Source organism: Ranitomeya variabilis, chromosome 1 (assembly GCF_051348905.1).
Source record: "Ranitomeya variabilis isolate aRanVar5 chromosome 1, aRanVar5.hap1, whole genome shotgun sequence".
NCBI classification, from domain to species: domain Eukaryota; kingdom Metazoa; phylum Chordata; class Amphibia; order Anura; family Dendrobatidae; genus Ranitomeya; species Ranitomeya variabilis.
In genome coordinates this window covers 326,222,201-326,245,627 of record NC_135232.1, presented here as the reverse complement: position 1 = coordinate 326,245,627, position 23,427 = coordinate 326,222,201, and the positions used below count along the sequence as shown (strand labels likewise).

The 23,427-nt window shown below is 43.8% G+C and overlaps 1 gene segment (V, D, J or C); it reads left to right on the top strand.

The window, feature by feature from the left end:
• The first annotated feature begins 11,688 nt into the window (after positions 1-11,688).
• The window catches only part of LOC143795296 (T cell receptor delta constant-like), a 34,937-nt gene continuing 23,198 nt past the window's right edge, over positions 11,689-23,427 (top strand). The window contains 1 exon segment of the C gene segment in view: positions 11,689-11,891. Coding sequence covers positions 11,689-11,891 — 203 coding nt within the window.

Sequence of the window (23,427 nt, the reverse complement as noted above, 5' to 3'; positions counted from 1 at the left end):
AATCACTAATGACCACTAGAGGGAGCAAAAAGCAAAATCACAACAGTACCCCCCCCTTAGTGAGGGGTCACCGAACCCTCACCACGACCACCAGGGCGATCAGGACGAGCGGCGTGAAAGGCACGAACTAAATCGGCCGCATGAACATCAGAGGCGACCACCCAGGAATTATCTTCCTGACCATAGCCCTTCCACTTGACCAGGTACTGAAGCCTCCGCCTGGAGAGACGAGAATCCAAGATCTTCTCCACCACGTACTCCAACTCGCCCTCGACCAACACCGGAGCAGGAGGCTCAGCAGAAGGAACCACAGGCACAACGTACCGCCGCAACAAGGACCTATGAAACACGTTGTGGATAGCAAACGACACAGGAAGATCCAGGCGAAAGGATACAGGATTAAGGATTTCCAATATCTTGTAAGGACCAATAAAACGAGGTTTAAATTTGGGAGAGGAAACCTTCATAGGAACAAAGCGGGAAGAAAGCCACACCAAATCCCCAACACGTAGTCGGGGACCCACACCGCGGCGGCGGCGGTTTGCAAAGCGCTGAGCCCTCTCCTGTGACAACTTCAAGTTGTCCACCACAAGTATCCAGATCTGCTGCAACCTATCCACCACAGAATCCACCCCAGGGCAGTCAGAAGGTTCCACATGACCCGAAGAAAAACGAGGGTGGAAACCAGAGTTGCAGAAAAACGGCGAAACCAAGGTGGCGGAACTAGCCCGATTATTAAGGGCAAACTCAGCCAACGGCAAGAAGGTCACCCAATCGTCCTGATCAGCAGAGACAAAACACCTCAAATAAGCCTCCAAAGTCTGATTAGTTCGCTCCGTCTGTCCATTAGTCTGAGGATGGAAAGCAGACGAAAACGACAAGTCAATGCCCATCCTACTACAAAAGGATCGCCAGAATCTGGAAACGAACTGGGATCCTCTGTCCGACACAATATTCTCAGGGATGCCGTGCAAACGAACCACGTTCTGGAAAAACACAGGAACCAGATCGGAAGAGGAAGGCAGCTTAGGCAAAGGAACCAAATGGACCATCTTGGAGAAGCGATCACATATCACCCAGATAACAGACATGCCTTGAGACCCCGGAAGATCAGAAATGAAATCCATGGAGGTATGTGTCCAAGGTCTCTTAGGGACAGGCAAGGGCAAGAGCAACCCGCTGGCACGAGAACAGCAAGGCTTAGCTCGAGCACAAGTCCCACAGGACTGTACAAATGACCGCACATCCCTAGACAAGGAAGGCCACCAAAAGGATCTGGCCACCAGATCTCTGGTGCCAAAAATTCCTGGGTGACCTGCCAACACCGAGGAATGAACCTCGGAAATGACTCTATTGGTCCACTTATCAGGCACAAACAGTCTGTCAGGTGGACAAGAATCAGGCCTATCAGCCTGAAATCTCTGCAACACACGTCGCAGATCTGGAGAAATAGCTGACAAGATAATACCATCCTTAAGAATACCATCCTTAAGAATACCAACAGGTTCAGCGACTCCAGGAGCATCAGGCACAAAGCTCCTGGAAAGAGCATCGGCCTTCACATTTTTTGAACCTGGTAAATACGAGACAACAAAGTCAAAACGGGAGAAAAACAATGACCAGCGGGCCTGTCTAGGATTCAGGCGTTTAGCAGACTCGAGATACATCAGATTTTTGTGATCAGTCAAGACCACCACACGATGCTTAGCACCCTCGAGCCAATGACGCCACTCCTCAAATGCCCATTTCATGGCCAACAACTCCCGATTGCCCACATCATAATTTCACTCCGCAGGCGAAAACTTCCTAGAGAAAAAGGCACAAGGTCTCATAACAGAGCAACCAGGGCCTCTCTGCGACAAAACGGCCCCTGCTCCAATCTCTGAAGCATCCACCTCAACCTGAAAGGGAAGCGAGACATCAGGCTGGCACAAAACAGGCGCCGAAGTAAACCGACGTTTCAACTCCTGGAAAGCCTCCACGGCAGCAGGAGCCCAATTAACCACAGCGCTTAGCAAATGAAAGATCCATAAGACTCAGGGCAGCACCTGAATCTACAAACGCCATGACAGGATAAGATGACAGTGAGCAAATCAAAGTTACAGACAGAATAAACTTAGGATGCAAATTACCAACGGTGACAGGACTAACAACCTTAGATATACGTTTAGAGCATGCTGAGATAACATGTGTAAAATCACCACAGTAGTAGCACAAGCCATTCCGGCGTCTATGAATTTTCCTCTCATTTCTAGTCAGGATTCTATCACATTGCATTAAATCAGGTGTCCGTTCAGACAACACCATGAGGGAATTTGCGGTTTTTCTATCACATTGCATCACATCAGGTGTCTGTTCAGACAACAACATGAGGGAATTTGCGGTTTTGCGCTCCCGCAACCTCCGGTCAATTTGAATAGCCAGGGACATGGTATCATTCAGACCTGTGGGAATGGGAAAACCCACCATAACATTCTTAATGGCCTCAGAAAGGCCATTTCTAAAATTAGCGGCCAGTGCACACTCGTTCCAATGTGTCAGCACGGACCATTTCCAAAATTTTTGGCAATACACCTCAGCCTCGTCCTGGCCCTGAGACATAGCCAGCAAGTCTTTCTCTGCCTGAATCTCAAGATTGGGTTCCTCATAAAGTAAACCGAGCGCCAGAAAAAACGCATCAATATCAGCCAATGCCGGATCTCCTGGCGCCAACGAAAAAGCCCAATCTTGAGGGTCACCCCGTAAGAATGAAATAACAATTTTTACTTGTTGAGCAGAGTCTCCAGACGAACAAGGTTTCAGGGACAAAAACAATTTACAATTATTCCTGAAATTCCTAAACTTAAATCGGTCTCCTGAAAACAGTTCAGGAATCAGAATCTTGGGTTCAGACCTAGGATTTCTGGTAACATAATCTTGTATACCCTGCACACGAGCGGCAAGCTGGTCCACACTTGTAATCAAGGTCTGGACATTCATGTCAAACACCATTGGAGGAAAACCTCCACTAAACTCAAAAAAAAAAACACCAGAACACAGGCATGCTTACCTGTTCAAGGCCTCCAACAATTGCACTACCCAGGGTGCACCAGGCCCAAGTAAAGATAGCAAACAACACAGGTGCAAATAATACCGATGCAGCCAACCTACAATCAGGAATTGGCTGCTTGGAGCACCCATGCAAAAAAATAGTCTGTATGTGGCATGTTCACACAGGACTGCAAAGTATATGGTGAAAAGCCTATTAATGACGCCATAAATATAGCGGGCTAACCATGATGCATCCTGTGTGAACAGAGGCCACAGTGTACAGAGCCATCTAGGGCCCAGGCGCACCCTGGAAAAATGTACAGTGCACCAAAAACATAACAATGTATGCAAGGTATTGGTTGATATTATGGCCACAATATTGAAGCTGCCAACCCACGTCAAGGGTCCTTGTATCTTGGCAGTCCTAATCTAAACAAACACCATTGGAGGAAAACCTCCACTAAACTAAAAAAAAAAAACACCAGAACACAGGCATGCTTACCTGTTCAAGGCCTCCAACAATTGCACTACCCAGGGTGCACCAGGCCCAAGTAAAGATAGCAAACAACACAGGTGCAAATAATACCGATGCAGCCAACCTACAATCAGGAATTGGCTGCTTGGAGCACCCATGCAAAAAAATAGTCTGTATGTGGCATGTTCACACAGGACTGCAAAGTATATGGTGAAAAGCCTATTAATGACGCCATAAATATAGCGGGCTAACCATGATGCATCCTGTGTGAACAGAGGCCACAGTGTACAGAGCCATCTAGGGCCCAGGCGCACCCTGGAAAAATGTACAGTGCACCAAAAACATAACAATGTATGCAAGGTATTGGTTGATATTATGGCCACAATATTGAAGCTGCCAACCCACGTCAAGGGTCCTTGTATCTTGGCAGTCCTAATCTAAAAAAACACCATTGGAGGAAAACCTCCACTAAACTCAAAAAAAACACCAGAACACAGGCATGCTTACCTGTTCAAGGCCTCCAACAATTGCACTACCCAGGGTGCACCAGGCCCAAGTAAAGATAGCAAACAACACAGGTGCAAATAATACCGATGCAGCCAACCTACAATCAGGAATTGGCTGCTTGGAGCACCCATGCAAAAAAATAGTCTGTATGTGGCATGTTCACACAGGACTGCAAAGTATATGGTGAAAAGCCTATTAATGACGCCATAAATATAGCGGGCTAACCATGATGCATCCTGTGTGAACAGAGGCCACAGTGTACAGAGCCATCTAGGGCCCAGGCGCACCCTGGAAAAATGTACAGTGCACCAAAAACATAACAATGTATGCAAGGTATTGGTTGATATTATGGCCACAATATTGAAGCTGCCAACCCACGTCAAGGGTCCTTGTATCTTGGCAGTCCTAATCTAAACAAACACCATTGGAGGAAAACCTCCACTAAACTCAAAAAAAAACACCAGAACACAGGCATGCTTACCTGTTCAAGGCCTCCAACAATTGCACTACCCAGGGTGCACCAGGCCCAAGTAAAGATAGCAAACAACACAGGTGCAAATAATACCGATGCAGCCAACCTACAATCAGGAATTGGCTGCTTGGAGCACCCATGCAAAAAAATAGTCTGTATGTGGCATGTTCACACAGGACTGCCCCTCAGGACCGCATACACAGGTTATGTAGCACTATCTATTTTTACTTATTTTTATACTTTAATATATACTAATATGTGGGACTTATAAGACTATTGATGTATTAAAAAACTTGTTCACTAAGGGCAGACCAATTTATTGGCATGGAGTTTATGTGGTGGGTGTAGTTAAGCACAATGCACTATGCACTTTATTAAGCTATATATACTGCCACATATATCCCTATAGGGTCATTTAGCATGGTCCACTAGCAGCATAGCTATATTTAGATAAACAAATTTATCCCTACATGCATAATATCGGCAATTCAGCCATTATTTCTGCACCTTATTGGTTTACTATTTATTCCCTATATTATATGTGCTGCTAAAAACTGGTACTATGCGGTATACTTGCATATGCTGTCTCCATTGTTTGAGTTACTTGTTTTAACTATTTGTTTTTTAAAATATATACTCAATAAAATTTACCATTTTATGGAAAAATATGACATTGACTTCCACATCTGGTGCTTTTTTTGGGTTTTGTTGATTAAGCTAAGTCTGCTTTCTTGCTTTTTGCTATTTGTTTTTGTTTGCATTTTTGTCCAGCTTGTATATAATCTGTTTCCTGACCTTGCTGGAAGCTCTAGGGTGGCTGGTGTTCTCCCCCCGGGCCGTTAGACGGTTCGGGGGTTCTTGAATCTCCAGCGTGGTTTTTGATAGGGTTTTTGTTGACCATATAAGTTATCTTACTACATTCTGCTATTAGTAAAGTGGGCCTCTCTTTGCTAAAATCTAGCTCATCTCTGTGTTTGTCATTTCCTCTTACCTCACCGTTATTATTTGTGGGGGGCTACTATCCTACTTTTGGGGTCTATTCTCTGGAGGCAAGAGAGGTCTTTGTTTTCCTCTTCTAGGGGTAGTTAGTCCTCCGGCTGGTGCGAGACATCTAGCGACCAACGTAGGCATGTTCCCCGGCTACTGCTAGTGTTGGCGTTAGGAGTAGATATATGGTCAACTCAGTTACCACTGCCCTATGAGCTGGATTTTTGTATGTCGCAGACTTACTTGTTTCTCTGAGACCCTCGCCATTGGGGTCATAACAGTTTGCCAGGCCAGAATTAAATGTTAAATGCATTGCAGAAGCGGGATTATAAGAAAGAAAGTTCTGAGTTTTTTTTTCTCTCTCTTTTTTTTTTCTTTTCCCCTTTACCTCTGAGTGGCTTGTGTTTGCTGCAGACATGAATGTCCAGACCTTGATTACAAGTGTGGACCAGCTTGCTGCTTGTGTGCAGGGCATACAAGATTATGTTATCAGAAGTCCTATGTCAGAACCTAAGATACCGATTCCTGAACCGTTTTCCGGAGACCGATTTAAATTTAGAAATTTCAGGAATAATTGTAAATTGTTTTTGTCCCTGAAACCCTGTTCATCTGGAGACTCCGCTCAGCAAGTAAAAATTGTTATTTCTTTTTTACGGGGCGACCCTCAGGATTGGGCCTTCTCGCTGGCGCCAGGAGATCCGGCATTGGCTGACATTGATGCGTTTTTTCTGGCGCTCGGTTTGCTTTATGAGGAACCCAATCTTGAGATTCAGGCAGAAAAGGCCTTGCTGGCTATGTCTCAGGGCCAGGACGAGGCTGAAGTGTATTGCCAAAAATTTCGGAAATGGTCCGTGCTGACCCAGTGGAACGAGTGTGCATTGGCTGCTAATTTTAGAAATGGCCTTTCTGAAGCCATTAAGAATGTGATGGTGGGTTTTCCCATTCCCACAGGTCTGAATGATTCTATGGCCCTGGCTATTCAAATCGACCGGCGGTTGCGGGAGCGCAAAACCGCTAATTCCCTCATGGTGTTGTCTGAACAGACACCTGATTTAATGCAATGTGATAGAATCCTGACTAGAAATGAGCGGAAAATTCATAGACGCCGGAATGGCTTGTGTTACTACTGTGGTGATTCTGCACATGTTATCTCAGCATGCTCTAAACGTCTTACTAAGGTTGTTAGTCCGGTCGCCATTGGTAATTTGCAACCTAAATTTATTCTATCTGTAACTTTGATTTGCTCACTGTCATCGTATCCTGTCATGGCATTTGTGGACTCGGGTGCTGCTCTGAGCCTTATGGATCTGTCATTTGCCAAGCGCTGCGGATTTGTTCTTGAGCCATTGGAAAATCCTATCCCTCTTAGGGGTATTGATTCTACGCCATTGGCAAAAAATAAACCGCAGTTTTGGACACAGGTTACCATGTGCATGACTCCCGAACATCGGGAGGTAATACGTTTTCTTGTTCTGCATAAAATGCATGATTTGGTTGTTTTGGGTTTGCCATGGTTACAGACCCATAATCCAGTCTTGGACTGGAAGGCTATGTCAGTGTCAAGTTGGGGCTGCCATGGAATTCATGGAGATTCTCTGCCCTTGTCTATTGCTTCTTCTACGCCTTCGGAAGTTCCGGCGTATTTGTCTGATTATCAGGATGTCTTCAGCGAGTCTAAGTCCAGTGCACTGCCTCCTCATAGGGAATGTGTGCAATAGATTTGATTCCTGGCAGTAAGTTTCCTAAGGGGAGACTGTTTAATCTGTCGGTACCTGAACATACCGCGATGCGTTCATATATCAAGGAGTCTCTTGAGAAGGGGCATATCCGTCCTTCTTCTTCCCCTCTTGGTGCGGGATTCTTTTTTGTGGCCAAAAAGGACGGATCTTTGAGGCCTTGTATTGACTATTGGCTTTTAAATAAGATCACTGTTAAATTTCAGTATCCTTTGCCGCTGTTGTCAGATTTGTTTGCCCGGATTAAAGGTGCCAAGTGGTTCACCAAGATAGACCTTCGTGGTGCGTACAACCTTGTGCGCATTAGGCAGGGCGATGAATGGAAAACCGCATTCAATACGCCCGAAGGTCATTTTGAGTACTTGGTGATGCCATTCGGTCTCTCTAATGCACCTTCAGTTTTTCAGTCCTTCATGCATGACATTTTCCGGAAGTATCTGGATAAATTTTTGATTGTTTATCTGGATGATATTCTGTTTTTTTCTGATGATTGGGACTCGCAGGTGGAGCAGGTCAGGATGGTTTTTGAGATTCTGCGTGAAAATTCTTTGTTTGTAAAAGGCTCAAAGTGTCTCTTTGGTGTACAGAAGGTTCCCTTTTTGGGGTTCATTTTTTCCCCTTCTGCTGTGGAGATGGATCCAGTCAAGGTCCGAGCTATTCATGATTGGACTCAACCCTCGTCAGTTAAGAGTCTTCAGAAGTTCTTGGGTTTTGCTAACTTCTACCGTCGTTTTATTGCAAATTTCTCTAGCGTTGTTAAACCGCTGACGGATATGACCAAGAAAGGCTCTGATGTAGCTAACTGGGCTCCTGCTGCCGTGGAGGCTTTCCAGGAGTTAAAACGCCGGTTTACTTCGGCGCCTGTTTTGTGCCAGCCTGACATCTCACTTCCTTTTCAGGTTGAGGTGGATGCTTCGGAGATTGGGGCAGGGGCCGTTTTGTCACAGAGAGGCCCTGGTTGCTCTACTATGAGACCTTGTGCCTTTTTCTCTAGGAAGTTTTCGCCGGCAGAGCGAAATTATGATGTGGGCAATCGGGAGTTGTTGGCCATGAAGTGGGCATTTGAGGAGTGGCGTCATTGGCTCGAGGGTGCTAAGCATCGTGTGGTGGTCTTGACTGATCACAAAAATCTGATGTATCTCGAGTCTGCTAAACGCCTGAATCCTAGACAGGCCCGCTGGTCATTGTTTTTCTCCCATTTTGACTTTGTGGTCTCGTATTTACCAGGGTCTAAGAATGTGAAGGCCGATGCTCTGTCTAGGAGCTTTGTGCCTGATGCTCCTGGAGTCGCTGAACCTGTGGGTATTCTTAAGGAAGGAGTTATCGTGTCTGCTATTTCTCCAGATCTGCGACGTGTGTTGCAGAGATTTCAGGCTGGTAGGCCTGACTCTTGTCCACCTGACAGATTGTTTGTGCCTGCTAGATGGACCAGCAGAGTCATTTCCGAGGTTCATTCCTCGGTGTTGGCAGGGCACCCGGGAATTTTTGGCACCAGAGATCTGGTGGCCAGGTCCTTTTGGTGGCCTTCCTTGTCAAGGGATGTGCGGTCATTTGTACAGTCCTGTGGTACTTGTGCTCGAGCTAAACCTTGCTGCTCTCGTGCCAGCGGGTTGCTCTTGCCCTTGCCTGTCCCGAAGAGACCTTGGACACACATCTCTATGGATTTCATTTCTGATCTTCCGGTGTCTCTGGGCATGTCTGTCATCTGGGTGATATGTGATCGTTTCTCCAAGATGGTCCATTTGGTTCCTTTGCCTAAGCTGCCCTCTTCTTCTGATCTGGTTCCTGTGTTCTTCCAGAATGTGGTTCGTTTGCATGGCATTCCTGAGAATATTGTGTCGGACAGAGGATCCCAGTTTGTTTCCAGGTTCTGGCGATCCTTTTGTGGTAGGATGGGCATTGAGTTGTCGTTTTCATCCGCTTTCCATCCCCAGACTAACGGACAAACGGAGCGAACTAATCAGACTCTGGAGGCTTATTTGAGGTGTTTTGTCTCTTCTGATCAGGATGATTGGGTGACCTTCTTGCCGTTGGCTGAATTTGCCCTTAATAATCGGGCTAGTTCCGCCACCTTGGTTTCGCCATTTTTCTGCAACTCTGGTTTCCATCCTCGTTTTTCCTCGGGACATGTGGAGCCTTCTGACTGTCCTGGGGTGGATTCCGTGGTGGATAGGTTGCAGCGGATCTGGGGGCATGTGGTGGACAACTTGAAGTTGTCACAGGAGAAGGCTCAGCGTTTTGCCAACCGCCGCCACGGTGTGGGTCCCCGACTTCGCGTTGGGGATTTGGTATGGCTGTCTTCTCGATTTGTTCCTATGAAGGTCTCCTCTCCCAAATTTAAGCCTCGCTTCATTGGTCCTTACAAGATATTGGAAATCATTAATCCTGTATCCTTTCGCCTGGATCTTCCGGTGTCGTTTGCCATCCACAACGTATTTCATAGGTCCTTGTTGCGGCGGTACGTTGTGCCTGTGGTTCCTTCTGCTGAGCCTCCTGCTCCGGTGTTGGTTGAGGGCGAGTTGGAGTACGTGGTGGAGAAGATCTTAGATTCTCGTCTCTCCAGGCGGAGGCTTCAGTACCTGGTCAAGTGGAAGGGCTATGGTCAGGAGGATAATTCCTGGGTGGTCGCCTCTGATGTGCATGCGGCCGATTTAGTTCATGCCTTTCACGCCGCTCATCCTGATTGCCCTGGTGGTCTTGGTGAGGGTTCGGTGACCCCTCACTAAGGGGGGGGTACTGTTGTGAATTTACCTTTTGGCTCCCTCTAGTGGCTACTAGTGATTTTACTCTGGGTATGTCATTCATCCCTTGTATGCTCACCTGGGTCGTTAGGTCAGGGGTGTTGCTATATAAGCTCCCTGGACCTTCAGTTCAATGCCTGGCAAAGTTGATATCAGAACTAATCTGTAGTGCTCTGGTCTTCTGATCCTGGTTCCTGCTTGATTAAGCTAAGTCTGCTTTCTTGCTTTTTGCTATTTGTTTTTGTTTGCATTTTTGTCCAGCTTGTATATAATCTGTTTCCTGACCTTGCTGGAAGCTCTAGGGTGGCTGGTGTTCTCCCCCCGGGCCGTTAGACGGTTCGGGGGTTCTTGAATCTCCATCGTGGTTTTTGATAGGGTTTTTGTTGACCATATAAGTTATCTTACTACATTCTGCTATTAGTAAAGTGGGCCTCTCTTTGCTAAAATCTAGTTCATCTCTGTGTTTGTCATTTCCTCTTACCTCACCGTTATTATTTGTGGGGGGCTACTATCCTACTTTTGGGGTCTATTCTCTGGAGGCAAGAGAGGTCTTTGTTTTCCTCTTCTAGGGGTAGTTAGTCCTCCGGCTGGCGCGAGACATCTAGCGACCAACGTAGGCATGTTCCCCGGCTACTGCTAGTGTTGGCGTTAGGAGTAGATATATGGTCAACTCAGTTACCACTGCCCTATGAGCTGGATTTTTGTATGTCGCAGACTTACTTGTTTCTCTGAGACCCTCGCCATTGGGGTCATAACAGTGCAGACCCCAGTGATATACCAACAGCCAGGGTTCCCATGGGTGCTGGTCACGGGGGGGGGACTGATCCCCATGTCTCCACAGATGCAAACTAGCTCACTTGTATATGATGTTTCCCCACTCCATGATGCTTCTCCTCCTCTATACTCATTACTCTGGGTTTGCACAGGGGTCCACAGACAGTTTCTCCACTCCAGCAAGGAACAGCCCCAAATACAAAATTTATTTCCTACGGTGGGTAGAAATAAGGAAACATTTCACTTGCGGACAAACCTTACCCCTCATAACTATGATTTGAAAAACTCCAGAGAAGCCGAATTTCAAAAAAAGTGTTTCTGACAGGATTGAAAGAAGATCTGAGAACAGAAGTGATGAGGGTATGACCAGAATGTATATACAATCCTTTCCCATGATTAGGGGGATAGAGGACCAGATTAACAGTAGGAGAGCAAAGAAGCAGCAAAAGCCAACTCCTGTCATGGTGAATATACCTCCGGATGTATTTAATAATGCTGTGAAAACTGTGGTGCAGGTGGCAGGTATATATCACAGGGGAACGGGGAGAGAAGAAAAGAAAAGATGGGCTAGTTCACCCAGAGAAGTGTAAACAAAAATAGCGGTTCTTCCATGGGATACATATCACTTTAGCACAATTAAAACTCCCTAATGGGAAACAATTAAAATGCCTGATTGATACGGGGGCGAGTCGTACTATTATAAGAAAAAGTACATGCCAGAGCAATACATGACAGGATAAACAGTCTAGGGTGTAGGAGCAGGGGAACATTGCATCCCTTGAATGAAACAGAACACGTGAATGTGTGAATAGCACGTACCACAGACTTGTGTGCCCAATTGCTAGTTTCAGATAAATGTTCTCTAAGCTTGATAGGTGCTGATCTCCAGAGTGCAATGAATGCAGTTATTAATTAAGTTTGGAAGAAAAGTATTACTGTTACAGGCCCATTGTAATCCTCGCCACCATGATGTCACTAATTCAACTAGATGATGGAAAACTGCAAATTGACAAAGATGAGGACATTCAGCAAATGCTTAAGCAAAAATCAGCTGCAGTATGGGTAAAGGATAGGAGAGATGTTGGTTTGTTAAGGATAACACCAGAATTCATCAAATTGAAGCCAGGAACTGTACCGGATGTATTAGACAATGAGCAGAGAGCAAACAGGTATGTCTAAGGCCTTTTTCCCACTTCCGTCTTTTAGCTCCCGTCGAAATCCGTTGATTTTTGAAAAGACAGGATCCAGCAAATGTTTCTGCAGGATCCTGTTTTTTCCATAGACTTGTATTAGCGACGTATTCTGACAGATGACGATCCGTTTCATCTGTTGTGCACTGGATCGCTGTCCATCGGGCGGAGAAAACGTTCAGAGGAACTTTTTTCTGCATGTCGGAAAATCGGTCAGTGACGGGTCCTGCGCTGCCCATCGTTGGCTATAATGGAAGCCTATGGGCGCAGGATCCGTCACTGACTGTCAAAAGCAGGAATACAACGATGGGTTCTATTTTTTGAAACTGAGCATGCGTGGAAGAATTTCCAGTCAGGGAAATTCTCTCTCGCTTGCTCTCTCTCTCTTTTTACTATTGATGCTGCCTATGCAGCATCAATAGTAACAAGATATAATGCTAAAATTAAAAAAAAATTAAAAAATTGCAATATTCTTACCTTCTGGCGCCCCGCGCAGTGTTACCAATGCTCCCACCAGCTAGCGTTCCCAGTAATGCATTGCGAAATGACCCGATGACGTCGCAGTCTCGCGAGACCACACGTCATCAGAGGTCATTGCATGCAAGGCATTACTGGGAGCGCCAGCTGCCAGGAGCATCGGTTACGCTGCCCGGGACTCCAGAAGGTAAGAATTTTGTGATTTTTTTATTATTTTTAACCTGGGTTTTGTTGTGTATGCGTTTTCGCAGTGGAAAACCACTGCGAAGACGCATACGCAACAGGTGCACATAGCATCGATGGGTCCGTCAGAAAAACGGGCCCAGTCCACCCGTTTTTTACAATCTGCACAGGATCCATCATTTCAACATTTTGACAGATCCTGTGCAGATTGTAAAAACAGAAGAGTGAAAGAAGCCTAATCGAAACAGATTCCTTGCTAATCTTTTTGTCCCACAAAGGATGTAAGGTTTTAAGAATAAAAAGGAAAATGTTATTTTCTTAGGTCACTGCATTTCACCTCAGCTGAAACGCATAATCAATTGTGCCCACGTCCATCAGTACACTGATAACATTCCTAGAGTTGATCGGCTACTGTACGGCCAATGTGCATGGTAACACAATCCCCCCAAAACATCCCCAATAACTCACACAAGACAACCAAATTGATTTGGAATAAAAATGGCCATGGCGTTTATTTTGAGTTACTCATTAAATTTTAATTTACTCCAATACAAAAGAATAATCCATTTAAAATTAATAACTGAAACTCATACCAACAATACCAAATCCACCCGGAAGACCGGGCGATTTTCCCACAAATAAACGACACGACAGATTAAAAAGAACCATATAATAAGGGAGGGAGGGATCTTCAATCTTCTTCAGGTGACTGACAAGGAACCGTTGAAACAGCTGTTTTTATAGCATAAATTCTCCCGCACTTTTACTAAACCACCAATCAAAAGACAAATAAAGTGCGGGAAACACTACCAGCTGGAACTAGAAATAACCTGCTCATGCAATTGCACAGCTTACCAAGAATATTAACCCCTGATAAACCTCTCATTTAGTCTATTAGTTGAAATAACACATGACAGAAATTATAATGTTGTTCTGGGTGCAGTGTTATCATGCGACTCCCCTTTTAATTTCAAGGGGAGGGCGTCCATGGTAACACAATCCCCCAAAAACATCCCCAATAACTCACACAAGATAACCAAATTGATTTGGAATAAAAATGGCCGAGGCGTTTATTTTGAGTTACTCATTAAATTTTAATTTACTCCAATACAAAAGAATAATCCATTTAAAATTAATAACTGAAACTCATACCAACAATACCAAATCCACCCGGAAGACCGGGTGATCTTCCCAAACGCCAAGCCTTAACAAGGCAAGGCCCCCCAAAAACGCCAAAGCCATTTTTCAATGATGGCTTGGACATCCAAATTCAAAATGTCCAAGCCAACATCTGAAAGATGAACTAAGTCATTTCTGTACATGCCTGGAATAACATCCTCTAAATCCGCATGCCTAAAAGAAAATCCGTTAGTTAATAACATAAATTTCCCCATACTCTGGTTAACACGTTTACGGATCTTCTCCAAAAACAACATGTCTTTTCTTGACCATAAATACCTAGGGATAATTTCCGAAAAAACAAAAATCAACCCAAAGAACTCAGTTTTCAAGATAGCAATATCTCTCCACATGAACGCTAAAAGATTTAAAGTGCTAACTTTACCCAAATCATTTCCTCCTAAATGAAAAATTACCAGGTCCGAACTGGGCCATAAATGAGCTAATTTTCTCATATCACCGATTAAATTCTTCCACTGCATTCCATGCCTGCTATGCCAAAATATCTGCAGAAAAGAAGAGTTAAAGGAAAGGTTCTCTGAATAGCGTCTTACTCTTGCCCTTTTCTCAGCCCAAAATATATACTGTAAGAATGCCCGATGATCCAGACCGATAATACACCTAAAAAATGAAGAATATGTTAATTTCAAGGGGAGGGCGTCCAAGAGACACCAATCTCTAATGCATATCTAGAGCTTTAAGTAGATGGGTCATGGTTTTACAAAGATGAAGTACCTCATACAGGTTGTTCAATAGTTGATCAACATGTGATGGTAAAAAGTGAAGCTTTACCTTCTAGGATGTCTGCTCAGAAAGCTGAATGGAAAGCATGTATAATGGCAGAGCATTTACCGATAGTGCCATGCATTCGGCATTTTCCATGATTGCAGTCCCATATGGAACAGCAGAAAGTTTATTGGTTCTTCTGGTAAACCAGTTGAAAGTACAGACTTGTGGCACAACTTCATGTTGCTATAGTGAAGGTGCAAGCTCACACTAAAGAGCACACTAGAGAAGCTGAATTAAATAACCGAGCTGACATTGCAGCAAAAACTGCTGCTTTGCTTCCTCTCCCCGCAGAAATATACACTGTGCAGTTGTCTGGGGAGATGGACCTACAACTACTCCAGAGACTGCAAGATCAGGCCTCCGCACCGGAAAAAGAAGAATGGCAGAAGCACTCAGGTGGTCATGTTATATCGACGATGTGCTGCTAATATGGAATGGGGATGTTGCAGGCTTGACCACTTTTGTGTCCAAACTCACTAATAACCCATTAGGATTATTTTTCACTTTTGAATATCATAAGAGTCAACTACCTTTTTTGGATCTTTGTTTCCAAAAAATGCCTGATGTACATTTAAGTACTAAAACATACAGGAAACCGACTTCCACCAATGCCCTTCTTCGGTGGGACAGTCGTCATCCAGTTTTCCCTGAAGAAGGGCATCCCCAAAGGACAATATCTGAGAATCCGACAGAATTGCTCCTCCATAGAGGATTACCAGATTCAAGCAGATGACTTACGAACATGGTTCCTGGATAGGGGATACCCCAATGGTATTTTGCGGAAGGCCTACAATGAAAATAAAGGGGTAAACAGAAACAATCTACTGGTGCCAACTTCAAAAAAGGACGATATATCTATATGTAGATACGTCACTACCTACAACAATGGTGCACAGCAGATTCGAACAATTTTGCAGAAACACTGGTCCATACTTCATATGGACGAGGACATTGGAGAGATGGTGGGCCAATATCCCAAAATTACTTTTTAGAAAGGGAAATCCATTGGGGACAGATTGGTACACAGTCACTACTCCTCCCCAAAAATAGAAACATGGCTTCTAACCATCTGAAGGGGTGCTACCAATGTAGTGGCTGTGTGGCATGCCCTGTCATATCAACGGGATCGAAATTCGTAAGTGGAAATACGGGGAAGGAATATCAAATATATCACTTCATAAACTGCGGAAAGAAGGGGGCGATATATAGAGTGGTCTGTCTTTGCGGCCTTGAGAATATAGGCAAAACCATACGCGAATTTAGAAGATGAGTGGGAGAACACCTGAGGGACATTGCCCTAAAAAGAGAAACGCCTCTGGCCAGACATATGAATATTGAACACAATGGACAAAGTCACGATTTGAAGTTTATGGGGATTGATAAAATCAATGCACCCAAAAGAGGAAGGAATTGGGACCAAGCGCTACTACAGTGTGAGACAAAATGGATCTATCGCCTCAAGACACAAACACCGAGAGGCCTGAATGAGATCCTTACCTATAGTTTCCTGTAGAATAGGATTACAATAACGCTAAAACTTCACTGAAGGTTATATCTTAGGATAGATACCAAGTCAAGCTTAACCCTACCAATATCCCAAGTACAATCACTGCTCTTCCTTTTGGACTGCTTCTTGTTCATTAGGGTGATGTAGGGCTAACAACAGGGTGAGCCATCATGGAATGGGGGCGCCTTTTCTAATTTTTCCATCCTAGCCCTAGAATGTGTATTGGGGGCCTTTTAGGCCCCCATGCTTACTTTTTTGCAATTGTCTGCAAAATTACTTAAGTTAGAATTTTGAAACTCCAGGTAATCCTCAAGTATGTCGTTGTTGGTAATATCCAGTTGTTCATATCATTTTTTTCATAGGCATTTCGGTGTAACAATGCTTTTTTGGTGAAAACCACATCTGTATGGATTGGGGGCCTTTTTGGCCCCCATGTATTTTTATCATGTTCTCAGTAGTGTTTGGGTCTCAAGTTACTTTATTTGTACTCAGTAAAGCTGGTGGAGGGGCCAGGGTGTGGATAATGCCATATGAGGATGTCATGTGATTTTTGGAGGGAGATATAAGGCCATGACATCATCTCAGGTCCTTCTGAACACAGTAATGAGTTGTGTAGAGAGTAATGAGGACAGTATACAATGTACAGAAGGATCTGGGGCCTGAAATTGTCAAAACTCTTGCTGTTCCAATATTCAACTCAGGTAGAAACATTACCATGGATAATTATTTCACCAATGTTGAACTAGGCAATTTTCTGCTTCAAAAAGCTATTACACTTGTTGGTACTATCAAACCAAACTGAGAAATTCCAGAAGCACTGAAACACAATCGTCAGTGAGCACTTTATGAGAGTGTCTTTGGATTCAATAACAAAGTGACTTTGGTATCTTACAAAGCGAAGAAGGAGAAATCAGCGATTTTACTCAGTACCATGCATCACAATTGCAGTATTGACAGCAATGACAGAAAATGAAAACCAGAAATCATCCTGTATTACAATAAGACAAAAGGAGGTGTAGAGAAAATGGATGAGATGGTGGGAGAATATTCATGCAAGAGGCATACAAAACGATGGCCTGTAGTACTTTTTTCAAATATGCTTGATGTAGCAGCCCTAAATTCATTTCTCATTTATACAGAAACTCATCCAGAATTCCATGCACGGAGGAAGGACAGGAGACGCCTATTTTTGAAGGACCTTTGTCATGAACTTAAAATGCCTCACATGATACAGCGAAGCAACATGAAAGGCTTGCTAAAGAAAACTAAAGGCCCCGTCTCACTAAGCGATTTACCAACGATCACGACCAGCGATACGACCTGGCCGTGATCGTTGGTAAGTCGTTGTGTGGTCGCTGGGGAGCTGTCACACAGACCGCTCTCCAGCGACCAACGATCAGGGGAACGACTTCGGCATCGTTGAAACTGTCTTCAACGATGCCGAAGTCCCCCTGCAGCACCCGGGTAACCAGGGTAAACATCGGGTTACTAAGCGCAGGGCCGCGCTTAGTAACCCGATGTTTACCCTGGTTACCAAAAAAAACAAACACTACATACTCGCCTTTCGGTGTCCAGGTCCCTTGCCGTCCGCTTCCTGGTCTGACTGAGCCGCCGTACAGTGAGAGAAGAGCGCAGCGGTGACGTCACTGCTGTGCTCTCACTTCTCACTGTACGGCCGGCAGTCAGTGAGAGCAGGAAGCAGACGGCAAGGGACCTGACGGACATCAGAAGGCGAGTATGTATTGTTTGTTTTTTTTTACATTTACGCTGGTAACCAGGGTAAACATCGGGTTACTAAGCGCGGCCCTGCGCTTAGTAACCCGATGTTTACCCTGGTTACCAGTGAAGACATCGCTGGATCGGTGTCACACACACCGATTCAGCGATGTCAGCGGGGCCTCAACGACCAAAAAAAGGTCCAGGCCATTCCGACACGACCAGCGATCTCACAGCAGGGGCCTGATCGCTGGTACGTGTCACACATAGCGAGATCGCTATGGAGGTCGCTGTTGCGTCACAAAACTTGTGACTCAGCAGCGATCTCGCTAGCGATCTCGCTATGTGAGACGGGGCCTTAAAGAAGCAATGAAACAGTGTGGCATACAGTTTCAGATGATTCCAGGGCCAGAAGAAAGAAAAAGAAAGCGCTGTTTCATGTGTCCAAGAAACTTAGAAAGGAAAACTGAGAGATTTTGTTCAATTTGTAAGGAAAATGTCTGCAAAGAACATTCTTCCAAAAAAATAACAGGTCAAAATTGTTTGGAAGACTAATATAATAGAAAAGAAACATAATAGAAATGTAGCTGCAGCTAGTTTGGTATAGATTTCTATGCGTTTTTGTGCGTTTTTTCATATGTTTGTGTGAAATTTGGAAAAAAACATTTTTGTGTTTTCGGTGATATATTATAATTAAAATTTTGTTTACTAATCATATTTTATTTAGCAGCTTTAAAATAAACTTGTAAAAGTTATATAAGTGTGTTTTTCCATATGATTTGCATGGGGGGCCTTTTCCCCAATATGTTAATATGAGGATTCCTGATGTCAATCATTCTAGGGCTAGGGTGCCAACCTCCATTGATAGGTAGGTCATAGCCATCAGGAGCTGGATAGGGAAAACCCCGTTATCGTACATAATGCTATCCCTCTAACTTTATTTTTTCCGTGCACTAAGATTTAATTATGGTACCATATTGGCATTAACTAATATATTTTTCCACTCCATATCTCCAATAGTCCAATGTCTCTAAATTGCTTAATCCCTGGAGGGTTCTGCCATAAGCCATATTTTTAAATCTAAGTTTAAAATTAAACTGATTTGACTGATGGCACTTTTTTTACCCTCTTTTTATTTAACTAGCAAATGTCTCTGACTGAAGATTCTCCTTCCTATAAGGAGGTTTAGGTAGGATCTTATTCTGATATACATGAAATGGCCCCTGTTATTGCTTCTTCAGCAGCATAAGTGCTGGAAAGGGTTAAACATTTCTGTCTATAACGCGGCCCTAGGATATGATGTATGTGGTCCAGTCCAATTGCTTGTACTCCAGAAGTCACTAAATGATACACGCTTTGGAACCGGAAATGACGTGTGCGGTTCATTTATGCGCTCCACAATAGCACGCATAGGATGTGACGGCGAAACACCGACATGAGAACTATCTGGCGGTCTATTTAACAGCAGCCAGAGAAAGATATGGCAGGCCATTTCTCTACCCCCATTGTTACAAAAGTCTCTCACATGAATGGATGGAGAGACATCTTATCTTCCCCTGATGAGTATATAAAAATGAAACGCGTAGGGAAGTAACTATTTTTTGGGGCTACGGTATGGGCCGGAGCTGGTAGATTATGATTGTGGGGTACTTGTGTGGATGAAAATATGCCTCCTCCCCAGACACAATGCCAGCATTAACGGTCCTGGTCTCACCTGAGGAAGCAGCAATATAAGGTGAGATCATTACTTTATTACACAATTTTGGTATTTTTATGAGCAATACTGGTGTGGTGACTTATGATGTTCTAAATATAGATTCTTGATGACCTATGATGTTCTAAGTGTGGTTTTTTACCTGATCCTGGTCTTTATATGAAGCAAGTTGCTTCTTGGCTTTTTGAAGGGATAGATAAGTTTATTGTTTGGTCCCTCGGATTCCTCTAATTACATTTGAAATATGGTGGTTATTCAGCATTCAGTTGAATGTGATTTTTGTCTAATTGTTGTTTGTATTTTGTGTTTATTTGAGCACTTCTTTTATACGATGTATTAAAAGTTATATTTTAACTTAATAGTCACACCGTGCTTATCAGATTACTTTTTGATTGGTGGTCATAGCTTTCAGATCATTCCTTCTTTTGGCATGGCTGGTTTTCTAACTAGAGGGATAAATACAGATTCGTGGGTCGCTGAGGCTAAAGAAGTCTTCTCAGACCGGAACTTTACACAGCCAAAATATACACCAACGTACAAAAATGCATTTAAAGGAACTGACTAAGGTACATAAGAATCAAATTTGTAGTTGATGGGAAGTTCAAAGCCTTGAGAATTACATTATAGCGGGCATAGTTCCTCTCCATTTAAGATTCAATTTACAACCTGGTTTCATTATAGGAATTCTAGCCTAAATGAACAATGGGAAAAGGAGGCAACCCTTAGTTCCTTGAAATGTATGAATCTTCTCTTGGAAGAAGAGAAAAAAAACTTTAGTAACTTTGAATGAAAATCTCAAGGGACAAATTGAAATAACAAAATTTCTCAACAGAACCTGATTTTTCCTCAAAAGAAAGTGTTTTGCAAAATTCTGTAGAGCGATATCAGTTTCATCTAAAAGAAAGTAAACATTGCAATTTTGTAAGGGATCTGCAGGAATTTAAAGAAAATAAGGCTTATCAACTTCCATCGAATAGACATCATATAAGGAATTTTGAAACAGAAGTTTCATCTACAGATACTGATATATCTGATACTGACACATGCTGGAAAAACACCAGAGGGAGACAGAGAGGGTGAGGAAATCAGAGGGGACGTCCAAGTGACAGGTCAGGAAACACACGTTATCTAAAACAGAGATTATTTTTTGAGGAATAGACCCAGTCCCAACACCAACTAATACAACCTTCTGCCCCCCAGGTAATTAATCTCTCATCTAAAAATCTTAATGACTTGGAGATTAAAATCTTGATCAAGGGCCTTAACTTTATACCAACCTAGGATTTCCAACTTTTTTAGAGCATTAAGGAACTTCATCTCTTTACGAGAAAGCTCAAGTGGAAAAAATTTTTCATTAAAGAGGATAAACGGACCTGTAGAGATATGGATATCCCAGATTCCCTCCTAGTGGATGTCAGATTTCTTTATGGCTTGGCAGACTCCACTCCAGAACAAACAGGTGAGGGCCCCTTCACCAAACTAAAAGAAAAAAGTAAAAAAAAATGCCTCCAGTACAAAGTGATCAATCTACAATAGACATCTTTTTGGTATCCAGAGATCTAGAGAGATTGGAGAATGAACCCATGAGTGGAAAATACAATATGTCTAGATCTGAAATGGAAACCCTAAAAGGCTTGGAAAAGGACCCCAATATCATAATTAAACACTCTTATAAAGGGTAAAACACGGTGTTTATGCATCATGGGGATTATGTCAATATGTGTGAAAAAATCCTGAAGGACAACAAATATGAGAAACTATCCTCCAATCCCACATCCATTTTTAGGAAACAGTTCAAGGAGATTTTGGATAGAGGTTTAAGGGAGTGTATAATTGACAAAAATGAACATGACTATCTTTTCCCACAGTATCCAGTAACAGCGACCTTCTACTGTCTCCCAAAAGTCCATAAGGGTTTAACATCTCTTAAGGGGAGACCTATAGTCTCGGGGATTAACAGCTTGTGCCATCACATCAGAATTTATCTGGATGAAATCTTAAAACCCTATGTCACATCCATTAATACATACACAAGAGACTCAACAGACCTTTAAAGGAAAATAGATGGTCTAATCCTGGAGCCAGGTGCTTTGTTGTGTAGCATTCATGTGGAAGCTCTCTACTCGTCTATAAGAGACATCGATGACTTGAAAGCAGTAGAATATTTCATCAAGAGTAGAGGCCAACAATTTGCAAAACACGACAAACTGGTACTGGACTTACTTGAATTTTGTCTGACCAGGAACATTTTTTTGTTTAATGGTTCCATTTAGCATCAGCTCAGGGACAACGCAATGGGTAATTCCTACGCGCCGGTTTATGCAAATTTGCTACTGGGCTGGTGGGAAGAAACCATGATTTTCAGTGACTTCTTTGCGAAAAAACAATCTAAAATATCGTTTTAGTCATGTTTAGGGTTGAGCGAAACGGGTCGGTCATTTTCAGAAGTCGCCGACTTTTGGCAAAGTCGGGTTTCATGAAACTCGACCCGACCCCTGTGTGGGGTCGGTCATGAGGTCAGCGATCTTCTGAATCTGGTATCGGAATTCCGATACCGAGTTCCGATATGTTTGCGATATCGGAAATCGGTATCGGAATCCACATTTAAGTGTAAAATAAAGAATTAAAATAAAAAATATTGATATACTCACCTCTCCGGAGGCCCCTGGACATCGCCGCTGGTAACCGGCAGCCTTCTTTGCTTAAAATGAGCGTGTTTACGGCCTTCCATGACGTCACGGCTTCTGATTGGTCGCGTGCCACTCATGTGACCGCCACGCGACCAATCACAAGCCGTGACGTAATTCTCAGGTCCTAAATTCCTAATTCTAGGAATTTAGGACCTGAGAATTACGTCACGGCTTGTGATTGGTCGCGTGAGCGGTCACATGGGCGGCCGCGACCAATCAGAAGCCGTGACGTCATGGAAAACCCTGAACGCGCTCATTTTAAGCAAAGGCGGCTGCCGGTTACAAGCCGTGACGTCATCTAAGGCCCTGAACGCGCTCATTCTTAAGAAGGAAGGCTGCCGGAAAGAAGCAGGGCGCGTCCGAGGGTGAGTATATACCTAATAGGAATACACTCACCCTCGGCTTCTTTCCGGCAGCCTTCCTTCCTAAAAATGAGCGCGTTCAGGGCCTTAGATGACATCATGGCTTGTGATTGGTCGCGGCCACCCATGTGACCGCCACGCGACCAATCACAAGCCGTGACGTAATTCTCAGGTCCTAAATTCCTAGAATTAGGAATTTAGGACCTGAGAATTACATCACGGCTTGTGATTGGTCGCGTGGCGGTCACATGAGCGGCACGCGACCAATCAGAAGCCGTGATGTCATGGAAGGCCCTGAACGCGCTCATTTTAAGCAAAGAAGGCTGCCGGTTACCAGCGGTAAGGTCCAGGCTGCGTCGGAGAGGTGAGTATATCAATATTTTTTATTTTAATTCTTTATTTTACACATTAATATGGATCCCAGGGCCTGAAGGAGAGTTTCCTCTCCTTCAGACCCTGGGAACCATAGTATCCCATTGCACTGCATTGGGTTTCGTGTTTCGGCCAACCCCGACTTTTTTATAGGATCGGCCGATTTCACTCGACCCGACTTTTGAGAAAGTCGGGTTTCGTGAAACCCGACCCGATCCTATAAAAATAAAAGTCGCTGAACCCTAGTCATGTTATATTGACGATGTGCTGCTAATATGGAATGGGGATGTTGCAGGCTTGACCACTTTTGTGTCCAAACTCAATAATAACCCATTAGGATTATTTTTCGCTTTTGAATATCATAAGAGTCAACTACCCTTTTCGGATCTTTGCATCCAAAAAATGCCTGATGTACATTTAAGTACTAAAACATACAGGAAACCGACTTCCAGCAATGCCCTTCTTCGGTGGGACAGTCATCATCCGGTACCCCTGAAGAAGGGCATCCCCAAAGGACAATATCTGA